Raw genomic sequence first — 19113 nt, 5'->3', positions numbered from 1 at the left:
TAAAATGTGTTGTTTCCTGCTGTCCTCTGTCCTCAGCTGTTCTGTTTCCTCTGACTGGACTCACCTGCTTTCCGTCTCGTCTCTCCTCCGTCTTTAAGCTCTTTGGTTGTGAGTGTTTAGGTTTCTGACAGCAAAGTGAATCAGATGAAGCCTGACTTCACTGCTGCAGCCATGTAAAAACATAAACAGATTGAATTTGATCAGCTTCATGAAACAGACTTAGAACAGTTTCAGTGCAGAAGCAGAGAAACATCTGACAGAATAACAGCTGTTATTGTAATTAAAGGCTTTTATTGAAGTCCAATGTGGAAAACTCAACAGTGGTGGACAAAACAGGAGACCGTCAGCTCTAGAAACAGGAAGTTTGCTCCTCAACATGAGGAGCAACTGAATAAACATCCTGTTTATTCTTCCTCTTCCTCTTCCTGTGGTCCTTCATCCTCCTTCAGGCTGAAGCACAGCATCTGGAGCAGCTCTAACAAATCAGCAGAGAAGCATCCACAGTTTCAGTATGGCAAGCTGTATAGCATAATAATTGAGTTAATTCATTCACTTCCTGCCAGACTTGATCATTTGGGTCACCAGTAGCAGGTTCTGGACTCACCTTGTTGGAAATTGGGGCTCTGGGAAGAACCCAGTTTGGCGTAAAGTGGAGGATCCATTGTTTCAACATGGCTGATCATCTTCTGACAGGCTTCTGGTCCTTTCTCCTTCAGGATCTCCACCAGGCCGCTGGCCTTGTTCACTCTGGTGTGATTCTTCTCCACCACTGACCGACTCTCTGAGGTGGTCAGCACCTTATCCGCTACCAGGTCCTTCAGAAGCTGCTCCAAGGTTTTATTGGACACTTTCTTGATAAAGTCAAGCAGCATGCTCTTCATTTTCTTTGCTGCAACCAAAATAGACACATAGTGGGGATTTGATGGAAGGTATTTCTGTGGGTCCGAACACGAACAGAACTCAAACCTCGTAGAGCCGTTGGAGAAGCTGGGTTGTCCTGGTCTTCGTCATCAGGCAGTTCTGGTGGCCGTGAAGATGAGACGTTAGATCAGCAGGTTACTGTCAGGTTATGAATGATGTCTTTCAATGTGACAGACCTGAAGTCTCCTGGATTTCATTCAGAGCGCTCTTCAGCGCCTCTCTGTGCTCTGAGTTGTACACCTGCATCATCAGGTTCATGGCGTCCACTTCCTGTCCCTCTGCCGCAGGACCCCTCTTCAGGGAACTGCGCTTCAGCTTGTCGGCGCCCTGCAGTAACATCTGGCAGTATTTAAGGTCCTGGTCTCCATGTCCACAAACATTTCCAGGACCCAGTGCTGCAAATCACAGGAGGAGCTTAACGATCACGTCTCAAGTGACCCAGAACCGGGTCGTGACGCTGGCTACCTGCGCCGTGTTGGTTCTGATCTTCTCCAGGATCTTCTCTGTGACCTCTTTCACCTTTCCAGGATACATCTGCACCAACAGGTCCAACGTGTCCAGTCTGTCCGCGTGCTTCAGACGGAACCTTTTGATTGGTTGGAAACCGTCTTTGGACTCGTCTGCAATCCGCAGGTACCAGTGGAAGTACTTTACCTCCCTGTTCTTCAGATCCTCCAGAGTTTTCTTCAACCAACGCTTCAAATCCTGGAAAGAAAAACGTACTTAAGGCTCATTACGTTGGGAACGGTCAGTGGGTAGACCACGGACTAAATCTCAACTCTTCATGTCTACAGAATGATCAGAGCCAGTTCCAACTGTTTCTCCTCCTCAGGAAGACATTTGAGCTGAGGACAACAGAGACACAGAAGGTTTGAAGATGACTGACTCACAGCGTCTTTATCTCCTGGAGGGCAGATCTGGCGCCAGCATTCCTCCTGTTCCTTCGTCATCTCCCTCGTTCTTCAGATCATAAGAACACAGGATGACGGTTAACCTAAACCCACCAACATGGCCCTGAACTTTGGGCATCAGGAATAGTTTTCAGGAAGCTTTTAAAGTTTCAGATTCATGGACCAAATGAACCACCCTAGTTCAGATGAATGATTGAGTAAGAACGTTGGTGAATCTCCCAAAGAACTTGCAGAACTTACTTCTTACTAGTGAAGAGCTGTTTGAAAGACTTGTGACCTGGAGACGTTTAAAAAATAAGACGGTGTTTAGTTTCATTCACATGACGGAATGAAAGTAAAAAGGCTGTTTATATCCTAACCTGGGGTAGACGGCGAGCGCAGCTCAGAGGACAGCTGAGGGTTGATGGTTTGAAGACGGTTCACCAGCTCCTTGGAGGCGTTGGTTCCCTTCTCCATCACAATGTCAACGAAGCAACTGGCCATGTTGACTCTGGTGTGGTTCTGAAGTATTGCCTCCTTCTCTGAAGACTTCAGGGTGTTTGCAGTCATGAGAGCCTCCATGAGCTGTGATAACGTTTCTCTTGGTACCTTCTCCACAAAGTCATTGAGCATCCTGGTGAGCACTTTCTCTGTGGGCAGAAACGCATCACTGAGTTCTTTGATGGAAACTTTACGATGAAGACCAGTTTCTGATGGACATTCCAGATGTACCTTCATTAATCTGCTCCTCCACCTCAGGGAGACCTTTGTCTGTTGGAACCAGAATAAATGTTTAGCAGGACGTTGGTCTGATATTTCAAGCATATCCTTCCATCTAGCAAACCTTTATTGCTCTTCATTTTCTCCAGGATCTTCTCTGTGACCGTCTTGGTGTTTGAGGCGTAGGTCTGAACCATCAGGTCCACCGTGTCCAGCCGGTCTGCGTCCTCCAGTTGACCCTTTTTGATCGGTTTGAACCCGTCTTTGGACTTGTCTGCGGTTTGAAGGTACCAGTGGAAGTACTTCATGTCCCTGTCGTCCAACTCTAACAAAGTGTCCAGAAGCCAATCTTTACAGTCCTGCCGGTGATGGAAAAGACTTAGTTAGAATCTGAAGGAAATCTTTATTGAGTTCATGCTGACTCTCGTATGAAGGTGTGTGAGGAACCACACTTGTGTTTGTGTGACACAGTGAAAGTATATTTACATGTCCTTTGTTTTTATTGATCTTCTTGAAAATCTTCTGTGCCACCATCTTGGTGGTGTTGGTGTAAGTCTGAACCATCAGGTCCACTGTATCCAGTCTGTCTGCGTGCTCCAGGCGGCTCTTCTTGACCGGCTGGAAGCCGTCCTTGGACTTGTCCGCGGTTTGAAGGTACCAGTGGAAGTACTTCATCTCCCTGCTGTCCAGATCTTCCAGATGATCCTTCAACCACTGCTTGATGTCCTTTTTAAGTAGAGTAGATAAGTGTCATCAATATGGCAGCGACCAGGATCATATCAATTGCAAAGTATCTTCAAAGACAAGTGAAGAAAAACCGTCAGTACCACAGACGATAATCAGTGACATCAGACTCATTGGACGGTGACTTACAGCATCGTTGTCCCCTTCAGGACAGATCTGCTGCCAGACTTCCTTCTCGTCATCGACGGGTCTTTGGGTCAAATGATGACACTAACATCAGTGAAGGTTCACTTTTATGGAAATATTAGTGACAGAAGATAAACTTTGTAGATGATTAAATCTAGATAGAGCAGCTTAGGTCATGGATACGAGTCAATCCAAACTACATCTGGATATCATTTCACAAATATCCAGAGGTAAGTGAAGGGTCCGCATGAGGCAATAGTTATTGAATCAACAGTGACATAGATGGTGGAATTGATAAGTCTTCAATATAGATTATAACCACCAGATTAATGTAAAACTTAATAAAAGCTCAATAGTTTCTCAGCCACGTTGTGAAAACTTACTTCTGGTAAGGTTTAAGAGAAAGGAGTTGTTGAATGACCGGTTTACAGAGAAGTCCTGGTTCTGATACAGGTTTGGATTTGGGTTCATGTGATCTTTGACCTGATGGACAGACGGAAAAATAATAAATTATGGTCACAAAGTTCATGATGTTTGGCTGTAGACCTGTAAACCGCCAGCAGAACTCACCTTGCTGAACAGACAGACCTGAGGACAAGCCCAGCTTGGAGGACAGTGGAGCATCAACAGCCTGAAGGTGGTGGATCATCTTCTTCCAGGCAGCAGGTCCTTTATCCATCACCGTGTCAGCAAGGCAGCTCGCTCTGTTTCCTCTGGTGTGGTTCTTCTCCAGAATGTGTTGCTTCTCAGAGGACTTCAACACACCGTCTGCTGCTAGAGCCTCTGACAGCCGGGTCAGGGTTTCATTTGGAGCTTTCTTAACAAACTCCTCCAGAACCTTGGAGACTTCTTTCTCTACAGGATGGAAGACAAAGGAACTCAGTGAATGTCATCAAACATGTTGAAGATTCCCTGATCTGATGGTGTAGGGTAACAGGAAAGAGACTCCCCTGGTCCCTCCACTGGAGTCCCCCAAGGCTCAGTACCTGGACTCCTTCTACACACCCTGACTGGGTCAGAACATCTGACAACATGGCGTCTCAAACCAGCGCTATGCTGATGATACCCAGCTCTGTATCTGTGAGCAGCTGTGAAACTGAACTGCTGGTGTTCATCCAGACCCTCCAAGATGTCTGCATCCTAACTGAACTCCAGCCGCTTCAATAATGAATTCTTACTTTCTGCTTCAGCTGGAGAAGACGGCTTCATCTGCTCCTCAGCTTCTGGTATGTCTTTGCCTGTTGGAGCCGATAAAGAGTTGATATCAACGATGATCCAATCAGTTGAGTAGATGATCTCTGAGTCGTTTACAGACCTTTATTGGTCTTGATCTTCTTCAGGATCTTCTCTGTGACCTCCTTGGTGTTTGTGGTGTATGTCTGAACCATCAGATCCGATGTGTCCAGTCTGTCTGCGTCCTCCAGGTCCTTCTTCTTGATGGGTTTGAAGCCGTCCTTGGACTTGTCTGCCGTTTGGAGGAACCAGTGGAAGTACTTCAGCTGTTTGTCGTCCAGATTGTCCAGAGAGTCCAGAACCCAGTTATGAACCTCCTAGATGGAGGAAGACATGATCAGTTTACTGAGTAACTCAACCAGACCAAACATAATGCATCTGTATTTATAGATGCAAAAAGAAGTATTTACATGTTTCCTATGACTGTTGACCTTCTCCATAATTTTCTGGGTGACCTTTTTGTAATTTGTGGGGTAGGTCTGGAGCATCAGGTCGACTGTGTCCAGTCGGTCAGCATGCTGCAGGCGACTCCTTGTGATTGGTTTAAAGCCGTCTGCAGTTTGCAGGAACCAGTGGAAATATCTCAGCTCTCTATTGTTTAACTTTTCCAAAGTCGTCTTCAGCCAAAGCTTCGACTCCTTTAAAAATAAACCAACATGGTCGATTCGTTTTCTCTGAAATGACATGAATAACTCCAGATCCTCTTGTTTTGACATAAAGATGAAAACTTACAGCATTTTTGTCCCCGGGAGGACAAACCGAGGGCCAGAAGTCTGCCTGCTCTTCAGTCCGGATCTTCTGTACAAAACTAGAAGAGCCAGAAGGTTCAAGTTTGACTAACATGGACTTTATTTGAGCTTTTATTCCTTTAGAAACAGTGAAAACAGACAGAAATACCAAACTGTAAAACACTTTGGAGCCAGAATGACCGACTTCTCCATGGAAACGAAACATAATCCCAGCTTACCCCTGAAGGAGCGAAGCCGTGTTGGTCACTTTATCTTTAAATTCGCTCTGACGTCCAGGTGACTGGATCCGTTCAGGTTCCTGAAGTTCTGCTCGCCTGAGAATCAGGAAATGTTTCAAACGTTCAGTTGAGGCACAATAAATGAAAACAGCATCCAACGTTTGTGCTGCACACATTTCTGTTTGTGGTGCCATCATTTTAAAGATGCTAAGAAATGTTTCCAGAGATCATCAGAGGTCAACCAGCCAGGTCAACTGTTTGCTGCACAAATGATTTTGTTTGATTTGAAAAAGATGGTGAGTTCTACAGTGAACCATCAGGTTTATCATCTGGGTCAAAGAACAGAACCTGGAACGGACAGGCGGGTCAGAACCGGATCTGAGAACAGAAAGTAAAAACTGAAACAACTTACTGAAAAGGACAACACCAGGAAGGACAAGCTGAGGAGTTCTTGGCCGGTTTGCTGGGTTGACGTCCTGCTGGTTGCTTCTTACTGGAACACATGAAACAACATGATGGAGACGGTGTAGTCAAATCCTGAGATGCTGTGAGAAAATGAAGGGAGGGTCATCCACCTCTTGGCCTCCATCCTGAGATTTGTGATCCTGAAGTTCTCCTGCAGGACAAACAGCATCACCTCCGTTAATTGCTGCTGCAGTTCTGCTCTCTGGCCACTAGGGGCGCCTTGGAGCGGCGCTCCAGTAAACAACCAGTAAGAGATATTTAACTGACCCACCTCCCCAACCTGCTACTGCAGGTTGATTCTCTTCAGAGCCACCCAGCTTAAACTCCTGAGTTCAGAGCAAACGAAGGGTTACAGTCAGGCTACGTCAGTTAGCTTCATGCTAATCCCCATCAGCTGCAGAACCTGAATGTTCACTTCCATGGAAACGCAGCTCATTTAGTCTAATTGCTCTGGCTGTTTCCTTGAAGCACATCAACACCATTCAAGATTCTTCCTGAAAACTCCTCCAGTCGGACTTCAGCAATATGAGATCGTCCTTCTGCAGAACTTTCCTACTGCAGCTAAACACTAAGCTTTCATGGAGAGTCAACATCAGAGTTAAAACCATTTAGGTAAACGCTGCAGGCGCCACAAAGAGGAGCAAACTTTCTGATGAACTCAAATAGTTTTATTTTATTTCCATAGAAAGTATTTCCAGTTTATTTGCAGCCGCGCCCTGATTCTGCCTTGTTCTGCTGATGACTCAGCAGATTTATTGTTAAACCTGCTACACTTCCATCTCATAAAGAGCTGAAGGAACAAGCAGCAACAAAGATATGATACAATGATGAGAAAATAATCAGATCTCACCTCCTGACCCCGGATCAAAACCAAACCATGTTTCTACATTTATGTTTCCAAACTGACATCAAGTAAAAACCTGACAGGACAATTCAAGAAGGAGATGGGTTCTGGAGCGGTTCTGGAGTTCTGGAGCGGTTTTTTCTGGAGAGCGTTCTGGACTGGATTCTGGTGTGAAATCAATCCTTGATTTCCAGCTAAATAACTCAGACATGCAGAAAGTCAAACCCTGGACGATCTTCTCCAGTGATGAAGATGATGCTGTGATCTGCATCACACCACAGAACCATTCTTCCTCTACCGAGATTCAGAGACCTGGCAACCAGTCCATAGCAACTAGGAGCTGCAGGTCCAAAACTAAAGATCCCAGAATGTCTGAAACAAACGGCAGACACTTACAGTGGTAAGCTGTCCTCCCAGTACGTCCACCAGTACGTCCTCCAGTCGGTCCAGTAGAACCCGGAGCCGCTCTGTCCTGCAGCAGACTTGGACTGAGCCACTCGGTCTCTGAAACCTGAATGTCGACTTCCCAGGAAGACGCCTTTCATTTCAGCTCCTCCCTGCAGAAAACTGCTGGAGAAAATCCAGAATCAACCCGAGAGATAAGAAATCAATCAGTTCTGATCTGATCGTTGATTGATCAGTTCTGATCTGATCATTAATCGATTAGTTATTAGATGAAATGCAGAACCGATCTGTTTCGTTTACTGAGAAACTTTTTAATCTATTTGAATAATTAAATCATTCTGCACGGAGCACAGCTGTGGTATTACCTATAAAAAAAATGCAAACTGGTGTTATAATCAAAGTTTTAAAGGACAGATAAAACAATATTTTAATAATCTGCATTTAATCAACAGCTATGGGGATTAGGGTGATGGCCAGGAGGCCTTCCAGCTCTATTTGATCAATAAATAAACTGATCAAACTGTTGATTTTCAGATCAATTTTTATTGCAGTAGAAAAGAACAGAAACATTAAAATGACTTTAGTTACAAACTATCAAACATCATCACCTCCACCGTCAGCTGCTGCAGGAAAACATGGAAGAATCTCATCGTTCAGAAGCTTCGTTTGTTTCGATTGAACAAAAACAAAATGAATAGAAATAAAACATCCAGATGTTATCAGTGACCCGACAGGAAGCCGATTAACTGCTGCAGATTGAAATAAAAGCGTGAAATGAAAACGTTTAGTATCATGAATCTGTTTGGAGGGAATCAGGCTGATCATTGATCTCATTCTTCTGGTTCTTCCTCCTCCTCTTCCTCCTCTTTCTCTCCTTTGGTTTTCCCGTCGTCTTTCATCTTGGAGCGAAGACGTTTGAACAAAACTGCAGTCAGGAGAAAAAAAAACAATTATAGCAGCCATACGGATGAATGATAATAATACTGACAATAACTTATTACTAAACATGAATGTTAATGTGTTATTGATGATAATAAGACCCTGGCAGCATTAAGTCCAGCCCGGGTTCAGAGGGAACCAGATGACATCACCTTGCTGGGAGAGCCTGAGGTCAGAGTGCAGCGCCGGGTCGATGCGTTGGATCTGATGGATCACCTTCTGACAGTCTTCAGCTCCTCTCTCATAAACCACGTCCACCAGGCAGCTGGCCTTGTTCACTCTGGTTCGGTTCTTCTCCAGAATGGACTTTCTGTCTGAGGCGCTCAGCACCTTATCGGCTACCAGCGCTTCCACCACCTGCTCCAGGGTTTCCTTGGACACCTTCCTGATGAAGTCAAGGAGCATGCTCTTCGTTCCTTTTTCTACCACAACAATGACAAGACAGACAGCAGAACAGATTTTTCACTTTATTCTGAACAGATCATCTATCAGTGGTTCTGGCTGACGATGGTTGGACCCCAACCAGGCCAAGAAGAGATAAATCGTCTTGGTCTTCTTGGCCTCCTGACTGTATTCTGAGAAAAGGTTTCCATGTTGCTGCAGCCAAAACCTTGTTGTGCAGTTTGAATGATGTCACTGACTCTACGTTGAGGGGTTTCCCCTCAGGATTGAGCCTTTGCTTTTTGCACAGACTCCTACTGGCCCCATCTGGTCATGATCTACAGCTTTCAATGGAACAGTTTGCAACTGAGTGTGAAGCAGCCAGGATGAAGATCAGTGCCTCCAAATCCAAGGCCATGGAGCTGTACATCTTCATCAGAGCAGGAACAAGGTAGGTTTCTTCACATCAAGAGGATCCAGTTGAGGTTGGACGGGTATCTGGTCAGGATGGACGCCTCAGTGGTGAGGTCATCCAGGCACATCCCACCAGGAGAATATGGATTGGAAGACCCGGAACATACCGGAGGGACGATGTTCCTCTGATGGGAATGCTTGGGGATTCCTCTGGCGGATCTGGACCAGAGGAAGTCTGGGTCTCCGTACTGAGTCTGCTACCCCCAGACCAACCCTGGATAAGTGGCAGACAATGGTTGGATGGATGCTCAGGATTATCCAGGATTATTGGACCATTCATAAGAGTGAATCCTCTAAGGCCAGGCTCCAGAGATTTCACTCCAACCTTGATCAGTCCTGCTTGAGTCGTCAGGGTTAGCAGTGACTTCAGGGCCCTGAAGTTTCTACCTTTGGCTCCTGCAGCCTCGGAATCATCCACCTCGGACTCTTCATGGATCCTCCAGCTTCTCTATCCAAGACGCCATGTTTGTTTTCGGTGTTTTGTTTTATTTCTTTAGTTTCATGAAACTTCTTTCCTCCTCCCTAGTCTTGGACTTTTTCCCCTTCATTTATTCTTAAAGGACATCAAGCATATAATTTCTATATCTATCTAGATTGCATTATGTTTATGCATGTTGGCTAGTAAGTAAAAACACTTACCTGCTGCAGCACTGGGAGAAGATGGATTACTCGGCTGCTCATCATCAGATAAAACATCATCTGAAACCAGCAACCAAACTTTCAGTCATCTGCCAACAGGAAGAGGCAAACTCTGACTGTTTTCATTGACGGACCTCCACTCTCTTTGAGTTCATTCAGAACTTTCTCGACTTCCTCTCTGGTATCGGAGCTGTACATCTTCATCATCACATCTGCTGCGTCCACTTCCCTCCGTCCTCTACAGGAGCTCTTTTCAGGGATCTGATGCCGCCCTTTAGCTTGTCGGTGCTCTGCAGCAACATCTGGCAGTACTTCAGCTCTTTGTCACCCAACTCTTCGAAAATGTCCAGAATCCAGTGCTGTAATGTAGTGTAAGTTGTATTTTTCTGAAGTAAATTTGTCAAAGTGGACTGAACTGTATAATACATATAAATATTGATATGTTTACCTGTGCTTTATTGCTACTGATCTTCTCCAGGATCTTCTCTGTGACCAGTTTGATCTTCCCAGGGTACATCTGCAGCAGCAGGTCCAATATGTCCAGTCTGTCTGCATACTTCAGGCGGCAACTTCTGATTGGTTTGAAGCCGTCTCTGGACTCATCTGTGGTCCGCAGGTACCAGCGGAAATATTTCACCTCCTTGTTCCGTAAATTTTCCAGCGAGTCCTTCAGCCAATGCTTCAACTCCTAAAGAAGAGACAGAAGAAACTTCTTGGTTTCAGTAAAATAAGTTTATTAGTGTAATAGTTTATGCTGTGGATCTTCCCAGTTAAAGGCAAATAAAAGATTTGTCTTACAGCGTCTGCGTCCCATGGAGGACAAATCTGTTGCCAGGCTTCCTCCTGTTCCTCAGATATCAACCTTTTCAACCTTTGGATTGGAAGAGTATGGAGATTAGTACTGAGAACATGTAATGATGACCAACACAATGGTTGTTTCGAAGTTATTCAATCAAATTATGAGAATAAACTGATGTTGTAGTGTTTCAACAGTCCTATCCAATGTTCCTTACCTTATGCCACTGAAGAGACTTTTCTTGACCTTGTTATCTGGGGAAGGTTCAGAGACAGGTTGAGGAACACATGTACAGTCCAAGGATACAGGAATGACTGTGGCTTAAAACTGGAAATGCACCTGGTTTGGAAGAGGACAGCTCAGAGGACAGCTGAGGGTTGATGGTTTGAAGTCGGTTCACCAGCTCCTTGGAGGCGTCGGTTCCCTTCTCCATCACAATGTCAACGAAGCAACTGGCCATGTTGACTCTGGTGTGGTTCTGAAGGATTGCCTCCTTCTCTGAAGACTTCAGGGTGTTTGCAGTCATGAGAGCCTCCATGAGCTGTGATAATGTTTCTCTTGGTACCTTCTCCACAAAGTCATTGAGCATCCTGGTGAGCACTTTCTCTGTGGGCAGAAAGAAAACAGAATTACTGTGGTTTCTTCTGGGAATCAAAATTGTGCAAACATGCAGCAGGATGGACTCTATGGATCTGATCCTCAACCTTCTAGATGTATAGGCAACCAACCAGAACCGGCAATGACACAAACCACATCAGAGGGTCTGACATGATTTAACCAAAGCAGATCTGGACCTCAGGTTTAGGTCTGGTTTTATGCAAGGACAGGTCTAGTCCGTGTCTTGGGTCTATCTGCATAAAGAGAATCTAAATCTTCTGACTCTGTCTATAGTTGTCTCGTGTTACGTCTTGTAAATCTCCCCCAAACCCTTAAATGGGTGAAATCAGCTATTATCTCAGTTATTTCTCCATATTTTCAACCAAACACTTTTCCTTTCACCCAACCGAACCTGAACCTGAAGGCCTAAAGGCTTCACCAAAGGGTCTGGAGGACATTCAGCGAGGCTTGTTCAATGACAAAAGAGAAGTCATACCTTCTGCAGCAGCTGTAGAAGATGGAGTACTCTGTTCTTCAACTTCAGGAACAACAGTCTCTGTTGGAAAAAAAATCAACTGCAATTATTCTGCAACTTGTGATGCTCTTCAATGGGAGCAGTGGCTTCATTTCTGTATGAAGGACCTTTATTCTTCTCAATCTTCTGCAGAATGTTCCTGGTGACCTCCCTGGTTTTGACGGCGTACGTCTGAACCATCAGGTCCACCGTGTCCAGCCGGTCTGCTCCCTCCAGGCTCTTCTTGATCGGTTTGAAGCCGTCTTTGGACTTGTCTGCGGCTTGAAGGTACCAGTGGAAGTACTTCATCTCCCTGTTGTCCAGCTCTTCCAAAATATCCAGAAGCCAATCTTTACAACCCTTTAAGTGTTAAAAAAAGGACTCTTACAATCACATCTGAAAAGCAGCACAGCTTGTTCTTGCACACTTCATTATGAATGAAAAAAATCTGATAATTACATCTCCTTTATTTTTATTGATCTTCTTGAAAATCTTTTCTGCCACCATCTTGGTGGTGTTGGTGTACATCTGAACCATCAGGTCCACCGTGTCCAGAAGGTCTGCGTGCTCCAGGCGGCTCTTCTTGATTGGCCTGAAGCCGTCCTTGGACTTTTCCGCGGTTTGAAGGTACCAGTGGAAGTACTTCATCTCCCTTTTGTCCAGATCTTCCAGATGATCCTTCAACCACTGCTTGATGTCCTTTAAGAATAAATGAAGGGAAAAAGTCATCAGCAAATAATGGCAGGATTCCATTAGCCACTGTCAGGACTCAGAGAAATCAGGGCTGAAACAAACTCCTGTGCTTTCAGACTAACAGATGAATCTCTAAATGGCCATTGTCTTTGTCTTCAGGACCTAAAGGGATCCCAGATGGCCTTCCCCCTTGGAACACTCCCTAAATCATTCTGAAAGATCCCAAGTTGTACTCTAGCTAGATGGGATCTAGTTTCCCTCCTCACTGAAGTCCTAACTGAAAATCCTACTTTCCATAAATCAACCTGATCTGTTTGAAAACACCAAAATGTCAGCTGAGATAGTTTAAGAAGATTAAACTTACAGCATCGCTGTCCCCTTCTGGGCAGATCTGCTGCCAGCTGTCATCTTTATTCTCTTCGGCTCTTTGGATCATTGAATTATAAGAAACGGGGAGAATGAAGGTTAATGTTGATTAAATAATGTTGATGTTTCACTGTGATGAAACTCTTATTTGCTTATATAATATTTTGTAACTTTTGCAGACTTACTTTAGATTGGTTGAAGAGCCTTTCAATGGAATTAAATCCAGTAGGTTAGTTGAGGATCCTTTTAAAGAAATTAAATCTGTTAGGTTAGTCGAGGATCCTTTTAAAGGCATTAAACCTAGCAGACGTTTAATGCCACCAGGCTCAGATTCTGGTTCTGGATTGGGTTCTGTTGAGCAGCAGTCCGGGGCATGGATGGCAATAACTGGACCTGCATTGAAAGATTGTTAAACCAAGAATTAGCACCAAGTGCTTGGTCGAGATAGTTGAGATTAAGTTGCCTTTATCTCACCCCAACCAGGATGTCTGGATGTAGATACTTGAAAAACCAGCAGAACTCACCTTGCTGAACAGACGGACCTGAGGACAAGCCCAGCTTGGAGGACAAGCCCAGCTTGGAGGACAGTGGAGCATCAACAGCCTGAAGGTGGTGGATCATCTTCTTCCAGGCAGCAGGTCCTTTATCCATCACTGTGTCAGCAAGGCAGCTCGCTCTGTTTCCTCTGGTGTGGTTCTTCTCCAGAATGTGTTGCTTCTCAGAGGACTTCAACACACCATCTGCTGCTAGAGCCTCTGACAGCCGGGTCAGGGTTTCATTTGAAGCTTTCTTAACAAACTCCTCCAGAACCTTGGAGACTTCTTTCTCTACAGGATGGAAGACAAAGGAATTCAGTGAATGTCATCAAACATGTTGAAGATTCCCTGATCTGATGGTTTAGGGTCACAGGAAAGAGACTCCCCTGGTCCCTCCACTGGAGTCCCCCAAGGCTCAGTACCTGGACTCCTTCTACACACCCTGACTGGGTCAGAACATCTGACAACATGGCGTCTCAAACCAGCGCTATGCTGATGATACCCAGCTCTGTATCTGTGAGCAGCTGTGAAACTGAACTGCTGGTGTTCATCCAGGATGCAGACCTCCAAGATGCCTGCATCCTAACTGAACTCCAGCCGCTTCAATAATGAATTCTTACTTTCTGCTTCAGCTGGAGAAGACGGCTTCATCTGCTCCTCAGCTTCTGGTATGTCTTTGCCTGTTGGAGCCAATAAAGAGTTGATATCAACGATGATCCAAGCAGTTGAGTAGATGATCTGTGAGTCGTTTACAGACCTTTATTGGTCTTGATCTTCTTCAGGATCTTCTCTGTGACCTCCTTGGTGTTTGTGGCGTACGTCTGAACCATCAGATCCGATGTGTCCAGTCTGTCTGCGTCCTCCAGGTCCTTCTTCTTGATGGGTTTGAAGCCGTCCTTGGACTCGTCTGCTGTTTGGAGGAACCAGTGGAAGTACTTCAGCTGTTTGTCGTTCAGATTGTCCAGAGAGTCCAGAACCCGATTGTGAACCTCCTTAATGATGAAAAAAGAGAGTTTGAGCATAGATTCTGTGACTGTAATGACACAGGAGTGTTCATACGTATTCACCACTCGAGGTAGTACAGATAATTACATTTCCTTTGTTTGTGTTGATTTTCTCCAGGATCTTCTCGGTCACCACTCTGATCTTCTTTGGGTACGTCTGACTCATCAGGTCCACTGTGTCCAGTGTGTCTGCTCCCTTCAGTCGAATCTGCTTGATGGGTTTGAAGCCATCTTTGGACTTGTCCATGGTCCACAGACACTTGTGGAAGTATTTCAACTCCCTGTCGCCCAGCTTCTCCAAAGACTCCTTCAGCCAAACCTTGGTTTTCTTTCATGTGAAAATGAGACTAATTAGTGGAATGCCATCATCTGAACATCAGTCAGTAGAAAGAGGTGATTGTCTGAACCTCTCATCTGTTCTGGAGGTTCTTTAGATCTGGACATGATGTGGTACTGATCGAGATCTACATGTTGTCAGGCAGGTTCTGTTTCTGTGATTCATTGAGTTTTCCATGTCTGGAGCAAATTTGTTTCCACTCTTTGCAGTTTAAAGAAACAATTTGAGCATTGCCAGAAGGTTGATGACCTTTCTAAGATGTGTGTCAGTTAGAAACTGCCAGTGGACAGACGGACAAACTTACAGCGTCTTTGTCTCCAGGTGGACAAATGGACGCCCAGCACTCCTCCTGTTCCTTGGACATCTCGTTGATTTTCATCTTAGGACTCCTGTGACATGAGGAAATGTTCGGCTTGATCAAACATTAATCGGTTTGCTTTAGGTCTCTCTAATCTCTGTGGACTGTGGTCCATTGGTACTTACGTCGTCTTGACAGCAGATTTGGTTTTATCTTTAGCTTCACTTTTAGTCTCGGGTTTCTGTTCCAGAACACATTCAGATTCAACACGGTCTGGTCTCGGAGCTCTGCGAAAACACAGAACATTCAAGGAAAAGACATCCAGATAATTGTGTTCAGGTGTTTACCAATAACAGAACCAGCTGGGGTCCAACCTGAATCCTGTCCACTATGGAGTGAAAGGTCAACATACCGGCTGGGCCAGCACCAGGTCAGGCATGTCGACCTCTGGTTGGAGGACTCCAGAACCGGATCAGCTGACAGCTTTATTGAAGGCTTTTTGATACTGTAACCCAACAGAAGGAGTCAGAACCGAACCGAGAGCGCTGATGGGAGGTTCTGTGGTGATGTGGTTCTCCTCACCTGAGAGGTTTGGTCTTCATCTTTTTGTCTTTAAACAGCAGAAATCTCTTCGTCTCTTTGTCTTTACACTGATCCATGGTGGATTCACATCAGCTCAGCTCTCGATCTCCACCTGCAGAGGAAAACTCATCATCAGCATCTTCTCAATCAGATCGTCCTGCTGCCATCACTCCACTAGAGGGAGCCACGAAGCCCCGTTTTCTGTTCACTGAACTGATTCAGCTGGACTGTTTAACAGAATAGACACGTGATCAGAATCAATCGATCGATAAATAAAATCCATGAAGCAGGAGTGACGTGACACACCCGGTCATGATGCAGCTGAACATTGTGAAATTTCTCCATTGAGCTCAGAAAGCATGAAAGAGAAACAGGACAGATGTTCCTCAACATGTCCTTCATAGGAGGCAGCATGAACATCAGAAATGTGTGAAACTTTTGCCATATTCTGCAAATGCTGAAAAAACACTATTTTGCAATCTTTCCAATAATAAGAAACACAAATAAAATCCCTTGTGAATAAGTTTGTTCACTTAATAAAAACATGACACCACTTCCTGCCATCTTCTTCTTCATTTTTTCTGCCAGTAGTAACAACCGGCTGCTGATTATGTGACTTATGATGTGAAAAAAAAATGTTTCCACTTCAGTTTTGCCAAATGCGTTGATTTGGATACAGCTGAAAAAGACCTTGTATTGGATAATGTTTTTTTTATTTATCAAAATGTTTGTTTCTACTAATCAAATGTATTTTGTAATTCCAGTTGGTGAAGTTTTACGGTCCAGCGTTCTGTCAGAAACAGATGACTCTGCTCTTCCCACACCTGACCTGTAGGGGGCACTGACGTAAAACACACGCAGGTTTTCAGTTAAGTCCATAATTATTCATACTCCTGTCAGCTCTGCAGGGGTCATGAGAGGTCAAAGTGGTGAAAATGGAGCCAAAACAATCAAAACCAAACAGTAAAGCTGTTCATATGTAATTACTGAAAATAAAATAACAAGCAAAACACAGAGAGCACTAACATCCACAAACACAGCAGTCAGAAACAACAACGCTCCAGGTGCATTGTGGGATGGTTTTATTTCTCCTTTCTGAGTTTCTGAAACATCCAAACCCTGAGGCCTTTGGGTTCAGATGAAGGCACAGCGCCACCTCTAGGTGAGTCAGAAACTTTCTGCTTATTTAATCTGAATCAGTGAGTCATCCTGCAGGTTAATTGGTGCTGCAAGATGAGACGCGCTCACATTCCCTTTCACTCTCCAGTTCAGCTGCAGAAAAGTCAAATTAACATTAAAACATAAAGCATAAGCCCCGCCTACATTTCTGAGGAACAAGAGCTGCTCAGGAACAATGAGTCACCAGTTTACAAAAAATTTCGATGAGAAAAATTTATTCATTAAAGTGTCTTCTTTGTCTCGACTTGTCAGTTTCCTGATTCGACACAAAGACGTCTCTGTTTTCATTTTTTGCTTCTGCAAACAGGAAAATGTCGGAATTTTATGCAATTCTTCCTCTTATTATTTCATTTTCTTAATGTGTTTTATCATAATCTGTTAATTTAGTTACTTTTTAACCATTTAAATGTCACTTTTGGTGAATAAAGTGCATCATTTTATTTTTATTTTCTTTTTATGGGAAATAATTTTTCTGGTAGGAAACTAAATGAAAACAGAAATCATGATTATTAGAGACTGAAGTTTTTTTGTTTAATCCACAAAGTAACTAATAAATGATGGAATGTTGTTTACTTTGATATTAATAACTTGACATGGAGCCTGAAACCTGAGACAACTTCCAGGAACAGCAGGTGGAAACACGCTGCAGCACTGTCACGCTCATGTGCACCTCAAACAAACTGCTTGGCCTGATACTGATACCAGAACCGACCCGGATCTCCAACACTGACACAGATAACAGCAGAGGTTTCTGCACAACATCAGTTACAGATAAAGTTGGAATTTTTCTCAGAAAAACTGAGATGCTGAGATTAAACTCTAGGGAAAAAGTTTGATCTTGATAAAACAATTGAGAAAGAAATTAAGACATTTTTAGATTAATTTCACATTATTTTCCAGAAAAAAACAAAGTTGTGACTTTTGGGAATTTTCTGAGTGTCAAAAGTCAAAGATTTCTGATTTATGAAGCTCAGAAGTTTTATTGTTTTGTTTTTCAAAGTCAGAGAGTAATCTAAAAACATTTTTCATCAAGTATTTGCAATTTCCTGTTTTTTACAAAACTTTTCTGAGATTAATCTCAAAATATCTGAGAGTTTTCTCCCAAATTTAGGACTTCTTGAACTCAAAAATGTTACAAAATAAAAGTGTAATGAAAAACCCCAAACTATAACATTTAATCTGTAATAAAGTATTTTTTACTAAACTGTTAGTGATTTTTTATTCTTTTCTAAATTTGCTCCATTTTTCTCCATCTTCAGTTTTTATCTCAAACATTCAGTGTTGATCTGATTCTGAGGAACTTTACAAAGTGTCAGATGAAATATCCAGCTCAGCTGGATCTCTGCTGAAGTCACAAATATAATCATCTAAAAAGTTTTACAGTAACACAAAATCACAAACCGAGGCTGTAAAATGTTAAAATGTGAAATTCATCAAGGTTCACTGACAAAATTTAAATTAACCCAAATATTTAGATTTGAAATGAAAAGAGTTTAGAGGTCTAAGTCACTTCAGTGTAAGGCTAATGTTGCATATGTTAGAAATAAAATTGCACAAGCATAAAAAAAAAACACAGGAAAAGGTTTATATTGCTCGAAAATATGAAGAAATGCAAATAAAATACTATTGACATATTGTCTAAATTGCAAAAAAGCTTTTAATAAAACAACACTTGAAGAAATAACATAAAACTGATAAAACGTCTTCAGCAATTCATAAACTAATCTATCGGTGAATAAAGATAATTTATGTTTTGTTTTTTTGAACAAGTTAAGGAGAAAACATTCAAATCTTCTCGTTTCAGATTATTTTAGAGATTATATCAAATTATCTGCTGTTTGTTGAACTTCTAAACTTTAGTATGAAACATTCTGAACATTTTTAGATGAAACTGGAGGTTCGCTCACCTGAACCAGGAGTCGGTTTTCCTCTCAGAACCTGCAGAACCGAAGCGATGCAGCTGTGGTTCTGCAGCCTGAAGCCACTCGATGTTGATAACATCTGCTGAGAAACCAGATCACTTCAGGAACATGTTCCTGAACCCAAACGCTGCAAGGATGTTTATTGGTTTGGATTCTGTCCAGAGAGTACAAGCCTGGACAAACTGCCATCAACAAACAGACAGAAGTTCCCTGAGGGAAAAACTCTGATGAACGTCTCCAGCAGAAAACCAAGAGCACAAGGGGTTAAAACCAAACCAAACACTTTCAATGGCAACACCTTAATAATTTCATAACTGCAGCTGACAGGAGCCAAAAACTAACATGATTGAACACGTATCTGCAGCTTTCATGACTGCATTTCCATCCAGAAAAATTCACCAGCAGGCATTTTACAGGCGATCCGTCCTTCAACAGGTTGGGATCGGTCTGTGGGTGAAACAAAAGCTGTTTGTCGTATTTTTTTAATCAAAGATAGATAAACGTATTTTAGTCTGAGTTCCAGAATGAGATGTTTCAGGGA

General features: G+C 43.4%; 2 protein-coding genes across 2 annotated transcripts; both read right to left on the bottom strand.

Annotated features, from left to right (window-relative positions):
* Positions 1-199: 199 nt before the first annotated feature.
* LOC129354694 (uncharacterized) lies at positions 200-5149 on the bottom strand. The gene is made up of 17 exons (XM_055024180.1): positions 5045-5149; positions 4717-4951; positions 4580-4639; positions 3972-4256; positions 3785-3884; positions 3405-3465; positions 3018-3257; positions 2656-2890; positions 2544-2582; positions 2192-2461; positions 2073-2109; positions 1812-1881; positions 1387-1626; positions 1098-1248; positions 967-1020; positions 605-889; positions 200-475 (listed from the first exon to the last, which is right to left on the bottom strand). Exons 1-17 carry the CDS (start codon positions 5120-5122, stop codon positions 405-407), a joined length of 2511 nt encoding a protein of 836 aa, XP_054880155.1. The 5' UTR covers positions 5123-5149; the 3' UTR covers positions 200-404.
* A 4599-nt stretch (positions 5150-9748) lies between these two features.
* LOC129354704 (uncharacterized) lies at positions 9749-18645 on the bottom strand. Its single transcript, XM_055024185.1, has 20 exons — positions 18558-18645; positions 15472-15583; positions 15302-15394; positions 15075-15176; positions 14896-14980; positions 14343-14582; positions 14008-14242; positions 13871-13930; positions 13239-13541; positions 12900-13107; positions 12713-12773; positions 12115-12354; positions 11784-12015; positions 11638-11697; positions 10884-11150; positions 10762-10798; positions 10547-10619; positions 10197-10436; positions 9883-10107; positions 9749-9808 (listed from the first exon to the last, which is right to left on the bottom strand). The coding sequence occupies exons 2-19, from the start codon at positions 15546-15548 to the stop codon at positions 9955-9957; spliced, it is 2766 nt and encodes a 921-aa protein (XP_054880160.1). The 5' UTR covers positions 15549-15583; positions 18558-18645; the 3' UTR covers positions 9749-9808; positions 9883-9954.
* Between the last annotated feature and the right edge of the window lie 468 nt (positions 18646-19113).

This window comes from Poeciliopsis prolifica, unplaced genomic scaffold (assembly GCF_027474105.1).
Source record: "Poeciliopsis prolifica strain line A6 unplaced genomic scaffold, Auburn_PproV2 SCAFFOLD116, whole genome shotgun sequence".
In the NCBI taxonomy this organism is placed as follows: domain Eukaryota; kingdom Metazoa; phylum Chordata; class Actinopteri; order Cyprinodontiformes; family Poeciliidae; genus Poeciliopsis; species Poeciliopsis prolifica.
The sequence above is the reverse complement of the archived record's forward strand: the minus strand, read 5'-3'. Positions and strand labels throughout refer to the sequence as shown.

What these genes read in the sequence shown, in the direction of transcription:
- LOC129354704 (XM_055024185.1), bottom strand. Translation starts at nt 15,548, where the DNA reads ATGGATCAGTGTAAAGACAAAGAGACGAAGAGATTTCTGCTGTTTAAA. An exon ending in AAATCTGCTGTCAAGACGAC is followed by an intron (nt 14,981 to 15,074) that starts GTAAGTACCAAT and finishes CTCATGTCACAG; the next exon opens with GAGTCCTAAGATGAAAATCA. An exon ending in GCTGTCCTCTTCCAAACCAG is followed by an intron (nt 10,799 to 10,883) that starts GTGCATTTCCAG and finishes AACCTTCCCCAG; the next exon opens with ATAACAAGGTCAAGAAAAGT.
- LOC129354694 (XM_055024180.1), bottom strand. Translation starts at nt 5,122, where the DNA reads ATGCTCCAGACCTACCCCACAAATTACAAAAAGGTCACCCAGAAAATT. An exon ending in GGAGGAGCAGATTAATGAAG is followed by an intron (nt 2,462 to 2,543) that starts GTACATCTGGAA and finishes TTCTGCCCACAG; the next exon opens with AGAAAGTGCTCACCAGGATG. An exon ending in TCAGAACCAACACGGCGCAG is followed by an intron (nt 1,249 to 1,386) that starts GTAGCCAGCGTC and finishes ATGTTACTGCAG; the next exon opens with GGCGCCGACAAGCTGAAGCG.